The sequence below is a fragment of the Arctopsyche grandis genome, chromosome 1 (genome assembly GCF_051622035.1).
Source record: "Arctopsyche grandis isolate Sample6627 chromosome 1, ASM5162203v2, whole genome shotgun sequence".
NCBI lineage: Eukaryota > Metazoa > Arthropoda > Insecta > Trichoptera > Hydropsychidae > Arctopsyche > Arctopsyche grandis.
The window spans coordinates 24749398-24766935 of record NC_135355.1 but is presented as its reverse complement, the minus strand read 5'-3'; the positions used below and the strand labels follow the sequence as shown (position 1 = coordinate 24766935).

General features: G+C 32.7%; 1 protein-coding gene across 1 annotated transcript in view; it reads left to right on the top strand.

The window, feature by feature from the left end:
• Positions 1 to 2051: 2051 nt before the first annotated feature.
• LOC143912931 (G-protein coupled receptor Mth2-like) overlaps positions 2052 to 17538 on the top strand; it is a 139918-nt gene continuing 124431 nt past the window's right edge. The window contains exon 1 of the mRNA XM_077432396.1: positions 2052 to 2444. Coding sequence (XP_077288522.1) covers positions 2166 to 2444 — 279 coding nt within the window. The 5' untranslated portion in view covers positions 2052 to 2165. The remainder of the gene's footprint in view (positions 2445 to 17538) is intronic.

Here is a 17538-nt window from a genome sequence, read left to right as displayed (position 1 = left end):
GAAAAAAAATTTCCTCCACCAAAATGTCCCGACGGGGTATCGGGAAAATATGACAACCCTAAATTAGGCCAATATCAATTCCAAAATGGCACCCACCTCCTCCATTTCCTGGATCCGCTAGTGCACATAAGATACATATACCAGGGCTGTGAGGACGAGTTCGGAGTCGTGTAGTTGGAATCGTTAAAAATTGAGTGAATCCGACTCGCATGGTTTTAACTTAATAATGTACATATATATGTATGTACATACATATACATGTGTGAACATTCTATTACTAACGAAGTGCTGGAATCGTTTTTGCGTCGAGAGAAACTCGCGTATTACTCCCAGTACAGTACAAATGCATGCTATTTTTGTCATCCACATGGGCTGCGCGGCTGCAGACCTCCCAGTATAGTACATATTCAAGCTATTTTTGTTTTCATTCGATCACCGGTTTGGTTAACGAGTTACTACAGCCTGAATAATCTCTGCAGCCCACCCACTATGAAATCTCAAGAGCCGCTATTAGTGTTAACCCTGTGTTATGTGTCCGTCTCCCTCACGAGACCGAAAGTGAAACGCCCGAAAACGCAAATATCGGAAGGCAAAGATCAAAAATCAAAAGATCAAAAAAAAAAGGTGCATGGTAAACGGTACTATGCATTGATGTATTGTATAATACACTAGATCCGCCCTCACGTGTTATACTGGTCTCCCTTTTGGCGCATGCAAAATACATGGCGCATGCACAGTTTCTCTTAGTAGGTAGGTAGGTACCGCTGCGTCGTAGGGGAAAAAACCCAACTTCCCCGCTAGTTAAACCCCCCGCACCCCTCAGTTAGTGAAGACAAGATCTCCGACCAAAATCACACGTCAGGGCCCATCTATGTGTATTATACATCAATGGTACTATGTATATATAATCAGTGGCGGACTGGGACTGAAATAAGTTCATGCCAGGAGTCAAAGGGGGCCCACCCAGGGTTAAAAAAATTTGTCCCCCCCCCCAAATAACAAAATTTTCTTCTTTCCATCACGCTAAAAATCAAGGGTAAAAAAAAAAAATTTCAAAAATGGGAATAAACAAATTTAAGTACAAGAAAAATGGTAAAAGCAAAATAGATCCATAAATTACATTGTATATTTCTTTTAAACCCTTGTCCTAGGTAAATAGAATGCATCATAAAAGAATGCGGCATAAAAGCGGCTTTTACTTTCGGTAGAAAACAATCAGGGACGTCATTTTAGCTTTTTCTTGGGGGGCGCAGGGAAAGATTGGTCAAATTGATATTTTTTTCAAAAAATCTTTTTTATATCGGAATAAAAATGGAAAATATTCTTTGCATACACCTTATTGAGTTATAAAATATGAAAAAAATAAGCTTATTTTTTATAAAATAATTATAAATAAAAAATGACCACTAACACGAAAGCCATGTGAAACGTAAAGGAGGTAAGTAAAAAATATTATGAAAAAAGTGAAAAAAGCACCGCAGGCGAAAATTTTTTTCTAAAAATCTTCACATTGTCAACAAAAATCGACCATCAAACTGAGTCACTAAAAAACTATCAATTAACTTAATTTCTACCGACTGTCTTTTCACTTTATCTATGTACATATGTACATACATACATATGTACATAATAACAATAGATAAAGTTTTGAAATAGTTACAAAGTTATTTAATTTTACTGAGGGCCCATATTTTCTAACAGATAGTGGGGCCCACATGCCACATGCACACAGAATGCGGTGAAATTATCTCTCTCTTTGTCATACAGCCTTGTTTAATGTGCGCGCGCAGAATACGGGAGGAAAAGCCTGTTCCTCTTGTTTCTGTTGTATCTTGCTCGCGCAAATTAAGTGAGTATATACGACGGGGGGGGGGGGGGAGACCTTTTTTTATCTTTCGACTTAAGATCTTTCTATTTTTGATCTTTGCCTTCCGATATTTGCGTTTTCGGGCGTTTCACTTTCGGTCCCGTGAGGTAGACCAATAAACTTGTCTATTTGCCTGTTGCAAATTTAACATTCGCAGGTCACATATACGAGGAAAGTTAGAGTCGGAATTTTCCGGATTTTTCCGAGAGTCTCGCTTAGCGTACTCCGTGTGGCGAAGTCGGCTAGCCCACCGTATCAGTGGGTGCGCGTCCGTGTCGGCGAGCGGTCGTGCGACGCCATGTCGCGTCGCGCTCTTCTTCTACTCGCAGCCACCTGTTGCCTGGCGCCGGCGCCAACGGCCCTCCAACTGTGGGACGCGCAGGGCCTCAGCCACAACGCACCTTCATCCCTCACCCAGCAACCGGACCGCAGGACAGACTCTCGAGTCGCCAACTTACTTGTGCAACTGTACGCTGAAAACTACGAGGGCGAAGCCCCTGCTGAGCTCCCGGGGCGGAGGCGCCGCGAGAACACCACTCCGAATTCGCCCCCCGCAGACTCCGAAGACCCACAAAACGTGAGAAACATGTACAATCGTACTGAAAACTAACTACCCAAAGTGGCCTAATCCCCAATACACAAACTTCATCACCCACTTTTCAAACTTTCAACGATAACGATCACACGTGCGACTGTATCGTTTCAAAAATGCATTTAAACACACATTGCACCATTTTATGTTAAAATTGCGTTTGTGTCCTCGTTCGAAATTCACACACACTCGAGCGTGCCCATTCAAAACGTTCAAGTTCAAGTTGTCTGCATATTTTTTGCCGTGGATCAAATTCAATCAATGAAAATCGCGTTGGACCGGTTGCTAAAATCGCGAATCGCGGCGATATCTAATCGATTTATTTTTGTATTGCTGTTTCTGATTGGTTGGCATTCGTTGGTAAACTCACACTTTTCTGAAATTGATCTACAATGTAGATTAGTCGTCACTATCATATATAATAATACGTGCCGACGTGCTGCGTGTGAATGTTCGTCATATACGCGGCATATAATAATAATATTTCAAATTTAATTAATATTTTTGAAAAAAAAAATCGTATTTTTAATTTATTCTTTTGTATATGTCGGCCGATCAAATAGAGTGCACAATTATGTGCAGACAGGCCTCTAGTAGTATTATTATTATTATATAATACTATAATAGTCACTATGTATGTACATAGATACTATATATGTACATATAACTATTAAGGTGCATAGTATTGCACATGCAGAAAAAAACACTAGCACGCCTAATCTAGACCGTCGCTATTCTTGTCAAAACTCACCCCCCGGAGTGTTTTCGATGATGTGTTATCCTCGTTTAGACATTAATTTGACAGTGATCGATAGCGGTGATTCCTTTCTTTGAGAAACTAATAAGATCGTACGAATAAGATATGACATGAAGATCACCGCTGGAAACCTTAAAAAAAATTTAATTGTTGTCCATATTGATATTGTTCACTCGGATTAGTGAAGTTTAGAAATCGGGATCTGCCCTATTTGAGGTACTGGTAGTGGATTTTTATGATATGGTCCGCCACGTCGTTCGCTTGCACGTCTTGGCGTCTTAATTCTGTTCCCTTCGTGTACTGGCGAATTTTTATGTATCGAAGACAAAACATTTTTTGATTTACTTATAAAGCATCATTATTTACATTACATAACTTCTTGAGTACAAATATGGCAAGGGACTCGGTTCACGAAACGATTCCTTCAGAAAAAATAAAATAAATAACCTACGAATGCTGCATTACCGATCATTCAGAAGATTTAGAAAGTTTTAAAGACAAACAAGATGTCATTAAGAAAAGTATGCAACTTGTGGTATTTCTATTAGCACAAAAATGGAAAATTAAACTCACCATTTCAAGACAGATTATTATAATTCAAAAATTATTGTTTTTTAAATATTTTATAACCATACCTAGTCCATTGTATTAAAATTCATGACATGCCACTGATCCATGCGTATATTTTTATTTTTCAGTACATTTATGGAAATAATGCTTAAATTATTAATGACTCAATTTTTATGTCTAAAAATACCTTTTATTCAGTTTCATTCATATTATTAAAACAAGCCAACATGTCACAGTCGAAAATTTATATAAGTGTTTTATTATATTTTTACGTGGAATAGAGTTTGAGAAACTTAAGATTTAGCAATTGCTTAAAGATCGACAATAATTGTTCAATTTACCTATAGACCTTCAATGTGACCTCTGTTTGAAATTTAATTTAACTTTTTACGAGTCAAGTCTCATACAGCGCGCTGATTTCTCGGAATTGCTAAAGCAAATTCATTTTTTTATTATTATCGCTGATTTATTCGATCGTATCTTGTTATATAAAATTTACAATACATACTTATTTATCAACAAATAGGTTATTATTTATGTAATGAGTATAAATATCAAATACACCGATTTATCAATATTCTCCTTTTTTTTTTTTTTGAAGTCACTCTAAATGACTATCACATCAAATACCTGTATTTAAACAGGTGATAATAAAGAATAGTTTGTACGTTTTGAAACCGCCGTTTCGACATAAATAGCATGACGCTTTAATGTAAAATCCCACTGTATGGGAATTTAGCGAATCGATTTTTTTCCTCGAATAGCATCAAGATAGCACTCAAGTACGTATAGTGAATCGCCAAAATAAAATTTACATAGTTTGAATCCGTATTAGCATTGAAAAACATTTATACATTGTATAGGTAAAATTAATCATAAATTGTCTTTATTATGTACATTTTCTATACATACTTATATATACATATATGTTACAGTGAAACTGTTATTGTCAGTTTCACTGTCATAATTTCACTGACTTAAGTAGTGAGTACGAATGTAACAATAGAACAATAAATTCACTTCTCAATGTGAGTGAATTTGTAATTCGAACGCTATGCACCATGCGTTCGAATTACAACGTACTACCAACTCTAACTTAACCTAACCTAACCTAATCTAACCTTAAATAAATAAGTGTTGGCTACTAAGGTATTATGATGTGTTTGCTTCCGCATCCACTCCAACACATGCGGCATCAAAAAAAGCCAAATCGAAACAGATAGTGGACCATTAGGAGAGTGGAAATGGAGGAGAGCGGGACTGCGGGGTTGCGGGGAGGGTGTGTGAGCGCAAGTTCGGAATCGGAGTGGGGATGGAGAGGAGCAGGTTGTGACGTGGGGTGGCGCGATTCGTGTCGGCGACGCACTATCATCCAACTGTCAAGGATTATAATTTTACTAATAGGGATCAGTGAATATGTAATTTCCGTAGTGAAAATATAACTACCCAGTGAAAATGTAATGGATACGGAACTTATAATTTCACTGCTGTTATATATGTATGTATGTTATTTCACTGTAACATACATATGTATATATATACTGATCCGTTTTGAACATTTCACATGTTGAATGGTCCCGAACGTTATTTGAATTATTTTGTATGCTCGCTGTTAATCCGTTAATGAACATACATACATATTGATTCAATTGTTACCGCAATGATTAATTAATTTATTCGCAATTTATTACCTCGTTCGAAAAATGTAGATACAGTGCGTTACAAAAATACTGCAGTGAGTCGTCGTCCGTTGTGTATTTTTATATTCTGGGCCACACGGTTCTTTTTAAGCATACATACACACATTCGTATACCTACATACATACATATGTATATACTTATGATATTACTTGAAGAAAATTAGAGTAAAATTTTGTAATATACGATATGAGCGAGTTCGGTCGAGTTTTAGCCAACGATAAGAGTTAACTTTTAACAGCCATATCAGCGGTTTCCAGTTAGTTAAAGTTCAAAAATACGATATCCAACTAAAACCATTAAACCTAACAATGTTTTCTCGGCAGTTTGAGAGCCGGCGATTTGCTCGAACGACGATGGCGTCAATTGAAAGTCAGTGCGATTTTGTCAATTCCGAAATTATTTTTATATTATCACGACATACAATGTGATCAATTTTGGCTTGTCTTTAGGTCAATGTTGAAAATACCGGTTTGCTCGCTTATTGAATAAAAAGCCTGACATACATATGTATATTTACATATATGTATGAACATACATGTATGCACATATTTAGAGATGATAAATGTTGTTTGACGTGTTAAAAGAATGAATGTCGATCATTTATTATACACACGTCGTTAAAAATGGATTTATTCTTATCTACGCCTTTTCTATAAACAGTCGGTTAGAATAGATTTGATGTTCATATGTACATACATACACAACTAGTTAAATCAATATTTATACCTAAAAATATAATCTCATATTTGCATTTATTTATGGTACTTTGGATTAAATCATTTGAGCTGTTCAGTTATTGTACATGCGTATGTAATAGCATCTAGCAGGTACATTTATGTATAATATCATATAAATTTAATGCAATATATCTATGTATATAAAAATCAATGTTTGTTTGTCTGTCTGTCTGTCTGTCTGTGTCGTATGCGTTCCTATTCCATTCAACCGATTGCGATGAAACTTACATGAGTAGTGTGCATGCTTGCGATAGTTTTTGTAAAAAAAATCGCCTAAAACGGGAACGGGAACAACAGGAACGGAAAAAACGGGAACGACAATACCGGAATGAATGGCATTGCAACGCATGCGTCATTGTGTGCATGCCCGCGATGGTTTATGTAAAAAAATGGGAACGGGAATACAGGAATGAGTGGCATTGCATGTACACAATAACGGAACATAATAATGGTTTTCGTAAAAAAAATCGACCAAAAACGGGAACGGGAAAAACGAGAACGGGAAAAACGGGAACGGGAATTTTGAATTTATTCGTATACGCACCAGACGGTAAAACAAAAAAATATTGTGTATTTAGGCGATTTTTAAATATTGTGTGCAAAAGCACTTAAATAAACAGAATGAGTGGTATAGAAACGCATGCCGGGTTCAGCTAGTATGTTATATAATAATATACTATAAAAACATATGTATATTAATTTATAATATGAAGAATGTTTCTGTGTAATTACAATTTCGTAATATTATATTTAGCTATTTTGGGTACTTTTCAACTGCTCGCCCCATACTTATACCTCGTTCCACCAACGTGCAATACCTCAAGACTCGTTTTCTCAACTTTTTCGGTGTATTTCGTCTTCGAGTTTGTATATGTACAAAACACATATAAGAAAATGTTTTACATAGTGAAACACTTATTTTTCGAGATAAACATTAACTATCAAAAAATATTGTAAGAATTGATTTTTAAATGTGTTACTAGCTTAAAAATCTATGAATGCTCATAATGTGTCTCGTATATTAAAGATATTACATATGTACATATATACAAAAAACATTTTTCTCAAACAGACGAAAAGTTGAGAAAACGAGTCTCGAGATATTGCAAGTTGGAACAAAGGAGCGCACCGACACCGACTCTTTTATAAAAATATAATGTTTACCAAATGCCAAATAATGAATATTTTTTGTACTAATATTTTATAATGATTTTGGTAGAAAATAAATTTTGATTCTAATCAAAAGTGAATGCGATATAATCATGTTATCTTCGTTCACAGAGTTAACACGTTTAGCCTTTTTCACAACGTTTTTAATTTGAATTCTACACAAAATTTGCTAAGGTATTTGATTTGTTTTTTGGAAAAAAATTAGCACGTACATCCTACTCCGATGTGACATTGAAGGTTATTAAATTTCGAGTAAAATATTGCTGTGAAATAACCAAGAAAAACGACCTACTTTTTATGATTTGTTGACCTCGATTTCAATAGTCGCGCTTTAAAATAGTGCTCATCGTCAAACTCCAGCATTGATCGAACATTTTTAATGAGAATTGCACTCGAACTTTACTCCAGTGCATAATTAATGCAATCGTCAAATGGAACTTGAGATTTAAACATGCCAATCAAGCACTAGATTTGAGCGACACGCTTTTCACCCGAAGTCATCATATTACATATTATACATCTATTGTAATGGATGTTTTCAACAGTGATATTTTGATCTATATTTGATTTCTAGTAATAAACTTACATAGTCATAATCAGTTTTGATTGAATATTGCTCAACGGTGGCGAGTTGGAGTTGTATGTAGATTAAGACTGACGAAAGAAAAAGCTTCTGCGAAGTTTTTCTAAACAATTATTTTTTGCGAGACAGTTTCAAAACGGTAGTAAATTGTAGACACGACATTAATTAATGATGTAGAGGGAAACTTCCTCTCCGCCGCCCAGCAGCCCTAAAGACCTTTGCCGAGATAAAACCCACCGTAGCAGAACACGTTGACTATTAGTAATTAATTTATGTTGTAGACCGCGTAAAGGCGTAATTTTCTCTGTTTTTATTTATTTTTTTCGTCTGCTAATCTTTCACGCTTTTAGAGGGAAGTTTGTGCCTTCATTTATCACTAAATACAACATCTAACGTTTATATTATATAATACTATCCGATAGTGAGAATGCGTCTCATTTTTATTGAATCCTTTATGTACTAGCATACATACATATGTATATATGTATTTTATGCCGATAAAACTATAGAATCGAATTGACTTGAATACAAAGTAATAAATAGAACTATCATTAATATGTTGCTAATTTTAGGAAGTGTGTATTTAGTCATGATATATCATGACTAAATACACACACATTTTTTTTCTGTCAAGGTGTTAACATCAATCAAAATCTTGAGGTCGCACTTTCGCACGTGTTGACAAAAGTTGTTAAGTAACTACAAAACTACTGTTATTTATGTACATAAATAAATTTAATTTATTGGTAATTAATATTGAAAATTTAAGTTTGTTCTGGAAATTATCAAATTTCTTTCTTATCAAAAAAAATTTACATTCAAAATAATAAATATATTATAAAACATGTGTACTTTGTTATTATTTTGAATAAAATTATTATCAAATCAAATTGGATTGATAGTAGAATTGTTATCAAATGATTCAAAATGTAGTGTGAAAATATATTTAGTAGAAATCGAATCAAAATTCGTAGAATTTTGCCGTCCATTAAATTCACCAGTGTTATTATTCATGAATATTTCAGGAATACGTTCATCAAATTTTTATACCACGTTGTCATTGCGGAATTGCCCCAATGTGACACCTATATACAATGGCGGCTCGTGGATAAGATATCTGGGGGGGCTGCGGTTGATTAAAAATAAAAAAAATGTTTATTTGGATTATATTTTACTATTTTTATATTTTATATTTTTATATTTTACTAACATCAAAATTATCAGAATTAAACATTATATGTATTTTATTTCATTTAAAAATTGATTATTCTGTCTTTTTTCCTTGAAAAAAGGTCTATCAACTTTTCGTTAAAATTTTCACTGTTCATAATCATTTTTTTTTCAATTGACAGCATAGACAAAGCCGTCAATCTTTCTTGAACCATTGTGTTTCTTATATACATATGTATGTCTTTATTCTATTGATTGATGAAAAAAACCGTTCTGGCTCAGATGTAGTTGAAGTTGTAAGCAGAATTTGAATAAGTTTTGTTATTTCCACACGAACTTTGGATAAATTGATTGCAAAAATAAGTTTTAAAAATATTAATAAATCATTAATACTATGCATTTCTTTCCTTGAGAGTTTGAAGTTTTAAAACACTTCTAATTCAGTTTGAAGTTTTTCTTTATCTAGCATTGGATATGATTCAACGGTTAGTAGTAGATCTTCCATTGGCATTTTCTTACAGTACTTTTCAAAATTTTCTTTATTTAATAATATCACAGCTTTTCATTCATTAGAAAAAGCATATCTTGCTTTTATATCCTTAATAATTTATTTTTTTTATTTTTTATTTTTATTTTACATATATACCAGGAAGGCCTTACAGGAAAATCCCAATGCGCCTTCCTGGCCAATTACAAATACAAATGCAGCATTTTTTTTTATTATAAGTCGTTGAATTGCGAGACACTGAAAAAACTCGCAAATTAACGAGACATCTATGAATTGTACATAAATTTTTATTGTACATCCGTCAAATTTCAAATAGTGGTGACATAGTAGGTAGGAAGGATTTTTAGCCAATTTTTTTCCGGGAACCGTTTCAACAATGAAATCAGAGAAAATTGGCGAACTCTGATAGGAAACGATCACCTTGAGTCACAAATCCAGGTCTGACCAACAGCATACTCTGAAAAATTCATTTTCATTCAGGGATAGAACCCGGCACCTTCTTGACGGTAAGCAGAAGCTTAACGTCCGAGCTATGCTGCTGGCATAACATCGCACATATTTTTGGATTCTATAATATGTGGGATAATATATGCATCACATATTTTTGGTTTCTATTCGCTATAAGAATCTCGTATTTGTATAATGACATTAGTAAAACTTTTTAAGTTTTCTTTAATTGAAAATGCATCGATATTACTAGATTGCATCTGGTTATAAATAGTTTCTACATGCGGCATTAACTTGTGAAAAAGTTCTGAATAAAATAAAAAATTGTATTCAGTAAATTGGAAGAATCTGTTATTGTTTCATCTAATATTTAAGTTCTTGAAAACATTGGTAGTGTAGAAACGTAGAAAGTGTAAGAGGTGTAGAAGGAAAGGCAAAAGGTTCAGAAGAAATGAATATGTATGTTCAACTTTATGCATATATATATATATATATATATATATATATATATATATATATATATATATTTTTTTTTTATTTTTTTTATTTTTTTTTATTTATTAATTAATTAATTTATTTATTTATTTATACAGGTATACACCCATTTTTACTAAGCCATACATATACATACATATAGTCAACATTTAACATAAGTATTATTCAAGGCCAATTACAAACATTACAATCATCATAGAGACATCTATGGACAAATTTTCGCAGCATTTTTAAATATCAACAAAAAATGAGATTAAAAATTAAACTGTTAACTTAAATTTTGCGAAAAATAGAACAGGATTGCGTTTTTCTTGGAATCATTTTCGATGAAATAAGATAAATTGTAAAACTCCGAAAGGAGCTAACCACTGTCTATGTTGCTGGTTAATATGTGCTTTATGTGAATTTATAATATTATTACAAATTTGAAATTAAATTCAAATAATAGTGACAAATGAGGGAAGGTGGCCAATTTGGTAGGAACCATTTCAACAATGAAATCAGATAAATGGGTAAACTCTAATTAGAAATGATCGACCTGGAGTCACATATAGCCAAGGTCTGGCCAGCAACATTGAATCAGGGCTCAAACCCGTGATCCCTCAGTCGCTAGTATTTAAACTTTATATCAAAGTTTATGGCTAATTTTATTTTATTTGCCATTAATTATATTGACACGTTGATACTGTTTAATGTTATGACTAGAAGCTTTTTGAACTTTGGGTCTTTTTAATTAAATTAAGCACACTGTAATATCGCGCGACAAGTACACAAGACGCCCGGAAAAGTTCTAAAGTTTGATTTTCTTCGACAATGCTGCTTTTGTTAAAAGTCGTTTCAATCTCACTTTGGCTCGACATCCGTTTTATTGAAAACACAAATAGACTGTGTTCGTTGTATTGTTGATCTTTGGGCTTCAGAGTATACCCATTTCGGCACATACATATGTAGTTGAAATTGAGCATCTGTATCATGAAAATTACTTAGTTTTCACGATGCAGATGTTCAACGAAGTGTTCCATGTGTTCGCTTTCCTTCGAAAAATAGTATCATTTGGTTTTCGAATTCGATTTTAAATGCTACGTTTTATCATTTTAACAGGAAAATCTATTTGACGATTTCACGCCGTATTTGGTACTTTGTGTATTTTTTGAAAGCTTGAGATGCATTTCAAAATTGAAAATAGGTAAAAATGTTCTCATTTATATACTTATTTATTATCATCAGTAATATTTCATCAGTAATATGTTCTCATTTATATACTTATTTATTATCATCAGTAATATTACATCAGTAATATCATTTATTATCAGTAATATTTATATATTTACTTATGTATTTATTTTTTTTTTTTTGTTTACTATTTTTCAATACTTTTTTTTATTATCTATATATTAATTATATGGGCGTTGGGGATTGCACTATTCTCCTCATCGTCTGGAATAAAAGCTATTATTATTATTATTATTATTATTATATATGTATGTATAATCCGAAAAGTGTATTTTCTAGATATTCAGTTTTGAATTTCATTTTCCACTCGTATGTGAGCAAATATGTGTATTCGCTTAACTAAATGGTTGGCGAAATATTCACTGCTTTTTAGATCATTTTTGTTAATTAAGTTTAAAACACATGTGAAAAACTTTTTTTCATTAATTTAATTAAATTAATTTAATTAATGAAATAAAAAAAATTTCATTAATTTAATAAGATCAGTGAGCATTCATTTGATTTTGTTTTTATCAATTTTTAGCATCAATACATAAGTGTTGTTGTAAGTAAGTGTTGAACGTTTATGAGAAACAAATTTACGTGGAAAAATCGTTTAGTAATAATATGAATAAAAATTCAACGGAAACATTAAATTTTAGTGACTAAGACTCTTAATTCGAATATATGTATATGTACTTGAAATTCGTAAATCCATGATGTATTAAATTTTTTTGGTCTTTATTTTAAAATCTAGTATAATAAATAGAGGTAGGATAGCCAAGGTGCCGCTAATTGTTCCATTGTTGTAAATCCTTTATAAAATAGGTTCGACAAACCTTTAACAATGCATTTACAACATTTGAACAATACGCGGCACCCTCTGGGTCCGGGCTTTAATAATAAAAATAGATTTAATTATATCGATTTAAGGTCCGTTTATATTATCTAGCACTGTACCTCAATAGCTTGACTCAACACTGCACGAAAAATACTTATTTTATTCAAACTATACAACAGCGCCTGTTTATGGCACTTTCATGCTCGTTTTGGACGAGTGCAAGGTAAAATCGGCTTAGATATGTATCTACATATATGTACATTATTACCATTTCTTCGTTTCCTATATAGGAAAGAATATGGGTATTACCCATATCTCTACCCCACTCCTTTCCTTTTGGGCATGCTTGGGTATAATTCCCTTGAACTTCGGAGAAACTTCTCTTTAATTCGTTTCGTTCTCCTGCTCTTACGTGGTAATACGTCATGCCCGTTTTTGCTGGAGCAGTTGGGACTTTATGTCCCTAATCACTATGTGCGTGGTAGACATCATCATTTGCTGGCTGTACCTCCTGCCCGCACAGTCCTTTTTCGAATGGCTCCTATTCCAAGAGCTATTCGACTTCTTAATGAAATCGTTGCTGCCGAGACTGAATGTGATATTTTCCACCTTAGTGAGCGTAAATTGTCGGAAATTACTCTAACCCATTTATCTGGTAGTCTGCGCTCATCATTGTTTTCATGATTGATTGTGATTTATGAGTGAAATTTTGATTAACTCTCTTCCATTTGGGCCTTACAGGGATGTTTTGTATTTGTAGTTGTTTCTTACATATTTATTGAAACTGGCTGTAGGTGCAAGGCATTCCTTATGCTATATTTTATTTGATATTTTTACTTTATCTGTTATTATTAAATGCTATTTTTTATGTTTATGTATGGATGTATTTATGTTTATGTTTAATTGTTATTTTGTTTTTTTTTTGTGTTATATTTTTTGACCATTGTGGCGCTTTAGGAATTCCTGTTACGCCATAATGGTCTGTTTAGAATAAATAAATAAATAAATAAATTATAGAGCGCCACAATAGGGCGCAATATTGCTTGCATCTTATCGTCGAGTCAATATTGTCGCAATATGACGTTTCCAAAAACATTCACACACACATGACACTTTCGTTAGTACGGGTGCACTCACCACTTTGATGTCACGTCATGTGTAAATATTTCCACAGTGGCCAAAGAAATTTGGTTCTGCTCGATACGTTTCGGTGACATTTACTGCTGTATAGTATGAATAGATCGTGTCGGCTGCTGCTGTTTCGATACGCCAAGTATGTACATATATATTGCCGAAGATATGAATGCGCCCATATAGAAAGTACTAGAGAATATTTTTCGTGAGAATGTACGTGCAGTTGCTGACTTGAACTGTACTGGTATAAACGATAGTTTCAGATTGAAAATCAAATTTGTTAGAAACTATTCGAATCAGACCCCTTGCTAAAACATTACGAACTAAACCAAAATCTCACCTGTGTCTTTTAATTTGGTATTACATATGTATGTATTATATTAGACAGAATACCGAGCTCGGTGGCTTAGAAATTCACCACATAAATTTATATATGTACATAACATATGTACATAGCTACAGTGGAACTTTAAAACTTTCTTAATTAAAATATATATTTTGACTTAATTAAAATATAATACATACATATTCATGCTTTTGACTCGGTTCACTTTGAATCATGTCGCGTATCTGCATATACATACATATATGTATTTTACACGTTAACAATTACGTATTGCGTTCGACAGCTGAAATTTTCGCCGTGGGCGATTTAATACAAACGTCGAGAGCGGTTCATTTTGATACTGTTAAAGTAATGTTTTTTTTATTAAACGGTTTTATTTTCAATCGTCAAGCATCATGCGAATCTCATTATTATTCAGTATGCAAGCGTTTATTTTTTTGCATAATTCTTTAACTTGAAAGCGCTAATAGTGTTCATATTATAATGCAATCAGATCCGACCACTCAAATCGTTACCTATGTACTTCTGTCAAATTGTGTATATGTTAAAATTAAATAAATAATATGTTTATAACAGTATACATATGTATAGGTACAATAAATCACGTTCATAAAAACATGTTTTCTATTTTGATGTCAATAAAAGCTGTTCACGTACGAGTACTGATATGGTTTGAAATTTACTTGAAAGAGTGACATTTACTTTCTAGTTTCTTTTCTAGTAGTTTCTTTTTAACTGATTGAACGGGTGAAGTAGTTAAACTCGCCATAGCCATACCGTTTTGTTAAACACCTACGTATATAAACAGATACGGTTCAAATTTCTCTAGCGTCCGATTTAGAGTTTATTTCTCAACTACAATAATTTATTTTCAATGTTGAAACGTTGATATGCCTACTTTTATACTATTATTCCTATGTTACATGATATTTTATTAATCCGTGTACATATTTATTGTATAATGTAATGATTTCAACAAAATCATAATAATACATACAATATGGCAACAAAACGTCTAGACAAATGGTAATTTTCAGAAATCTGAATATTTTTGGAAATATTTCATGCAAAAAAATGTATTCAAAGTTATTTTTTTTTGGTAAACAAGAATCGTCTGCATATAAACTTGAAAAACACACTCAAAAGTACGGCACGACACGCCTAGGTAGACTCCGGCGTGTCTTCATGTCATTGTTAATTCATGCAATCCTATTATTTCGACAAGTTTCTCCTACATTTCTTCAAATATGGGAATCACCGTTATAGAATACTGTCAAATCTGTCAAAAAAAGAATAAAATATCACTGAAAACACTCCAAGGGGGTGAGTTTTGCCATGGATCGCGATGGCATAGATCAGGTGTGCTATTGTTAGTCGGCACTTTAGCACATTTCGACTTGTATGTGACCCTTTCAGTACTTGCCAAGTTTTTGAATGCTTCACAGTTTTATTTCATTCACAATCGACGAACCCGGAGATTCACAATGTATGAGTTTCATGCGGCTTTCCCCAATGTGTTTCTCTCGTCTCAATATTTCAGAAATGTTTTGATGTCAATGAGGCGTATTTTGTTTTTTAAATTTATTCCAGGAAGGCCTACTAGGTAACCCCGATGCGCCTTCCTGGCCAGAAACATTGAATATTAAATACAAGTATTATTAGCAACGAAATACATATCAATAAACACCCACAGAGACATATATGGTCAAATTTGTAAATTTGCAGCATTTTTGAACAATTCAGCGAAATTCAGTAAATACACATCAATTAGCTTCCACAGAGATGTTTATGGTCAAATTTGTATATTTGCACCATTTTTATACAAATTATATTTAGCTAAATTCGAGATTGCTGAAAACTCGAGATTTTGCGAGAAAATGGGTAAGGTTAATAGGTAAACTCTGATAGGAAACAATTGACCTAGATTCACAAATCCATGGTCTGGCCAGTAGAAACCAGCGGGATTTGCACCCGTGACCACTTTGTTCAAAGCATTATTTATTTATTTTTATTTTTACATACATATATACAAATACACCAGGAAGGCCTAACAGGTAAACCCCAATGCGTCTCCCTGGTCAATTATAAACAATGCAGCATTTGTATTACACAAGTCGCTGAATTACGAGACACTGAAAACTCTAAATTAACGAGACATAAATAAATTTGACCGTAAATTTTTATTATACATTAATCATAGTGTATATAAAAATAGTGGTGATATAGTAGGTAGGAAGGTTTTTTCCCAATTTAATCAGGACCGTTTCAACAATGAAATTTAGAAAAATTGGCAAACTCTGATAGGAAATGATCAACCTGGAGTCACAAATATCCAAGTCTTACCAGCAGCATTACAGAAAATACTCGGAATAAATTATTTTCAATCGAGGTTGATCTGTATCTAACCCGGCGACTTCTCGGCGCTAATCAAAAGCCCAACCACTGAGCCATACTGCTGGCTAACCACAAGTCTATTCTGCGGGTTGTTTATTAACAAGATGTTTATTTTCGTAGTAAAACAAATTTTATGATAATATAATAATTTGGTTTCACTTTATGACAACGATTTATAATTTAAAAGAATTAAATATACTCTATATATTTTATTGAAAATGTGGTTCTGAAACTCCAATTAATCTCTTGGGATGAAAATGTTACTAAGAGGAAACATATATGTATGTATTTGGTTTGAGAAACCTCTGTCGATATAACAATGTCGTCAATGATTGATAATGTGTTGTGATTATAAAAGGATAGCTATGTTACTGTTCAACAGAGGATTAATTAGTTATATACATTAGATGTTATATCATCGATGTATACTTGCATATATACATACATATCTACATACATAAATTACTCGTTAACGTTACATGTATTACATAATCGGAATGTACTTATTGTGTCGAATTAGACGTGATGTATGTACATACATAATTTAGTGAAAATTATGCATGTTCGAGAACCAAACCGCAAATAGTTGATCCTAATCATCCAACGGGTTGATTTTTAAAGGCTTAATACATTTTGAACTATTAAATGTATCTTGTAATTTATATACCTTATTTTATCAGAAATATACATATATCTAATGATTTTAATCATAATTTTGTATGTGCAAATTGTTATTTTATCAAATTACTAAATTTGCATGAACAAAGCGTTTTCACTAATTTCTCCTTAAAGTTTCTATTGTGATTGTGAATGAACTTACACAGAATAATAACAATATTATAGTTTTGATTGAGTAATAACATAGAAATCAAGCATTTGATATACATACTTTATTAAAATGGAGTTTGTTTGTCTGTTTTACAGTGTATTATATTTCCATATTAAATTTTATATTTTTTTCTTTCCAACTTTTTTTCCACGGTACTTTTTTATGCTTCACATAGTTTATTTATT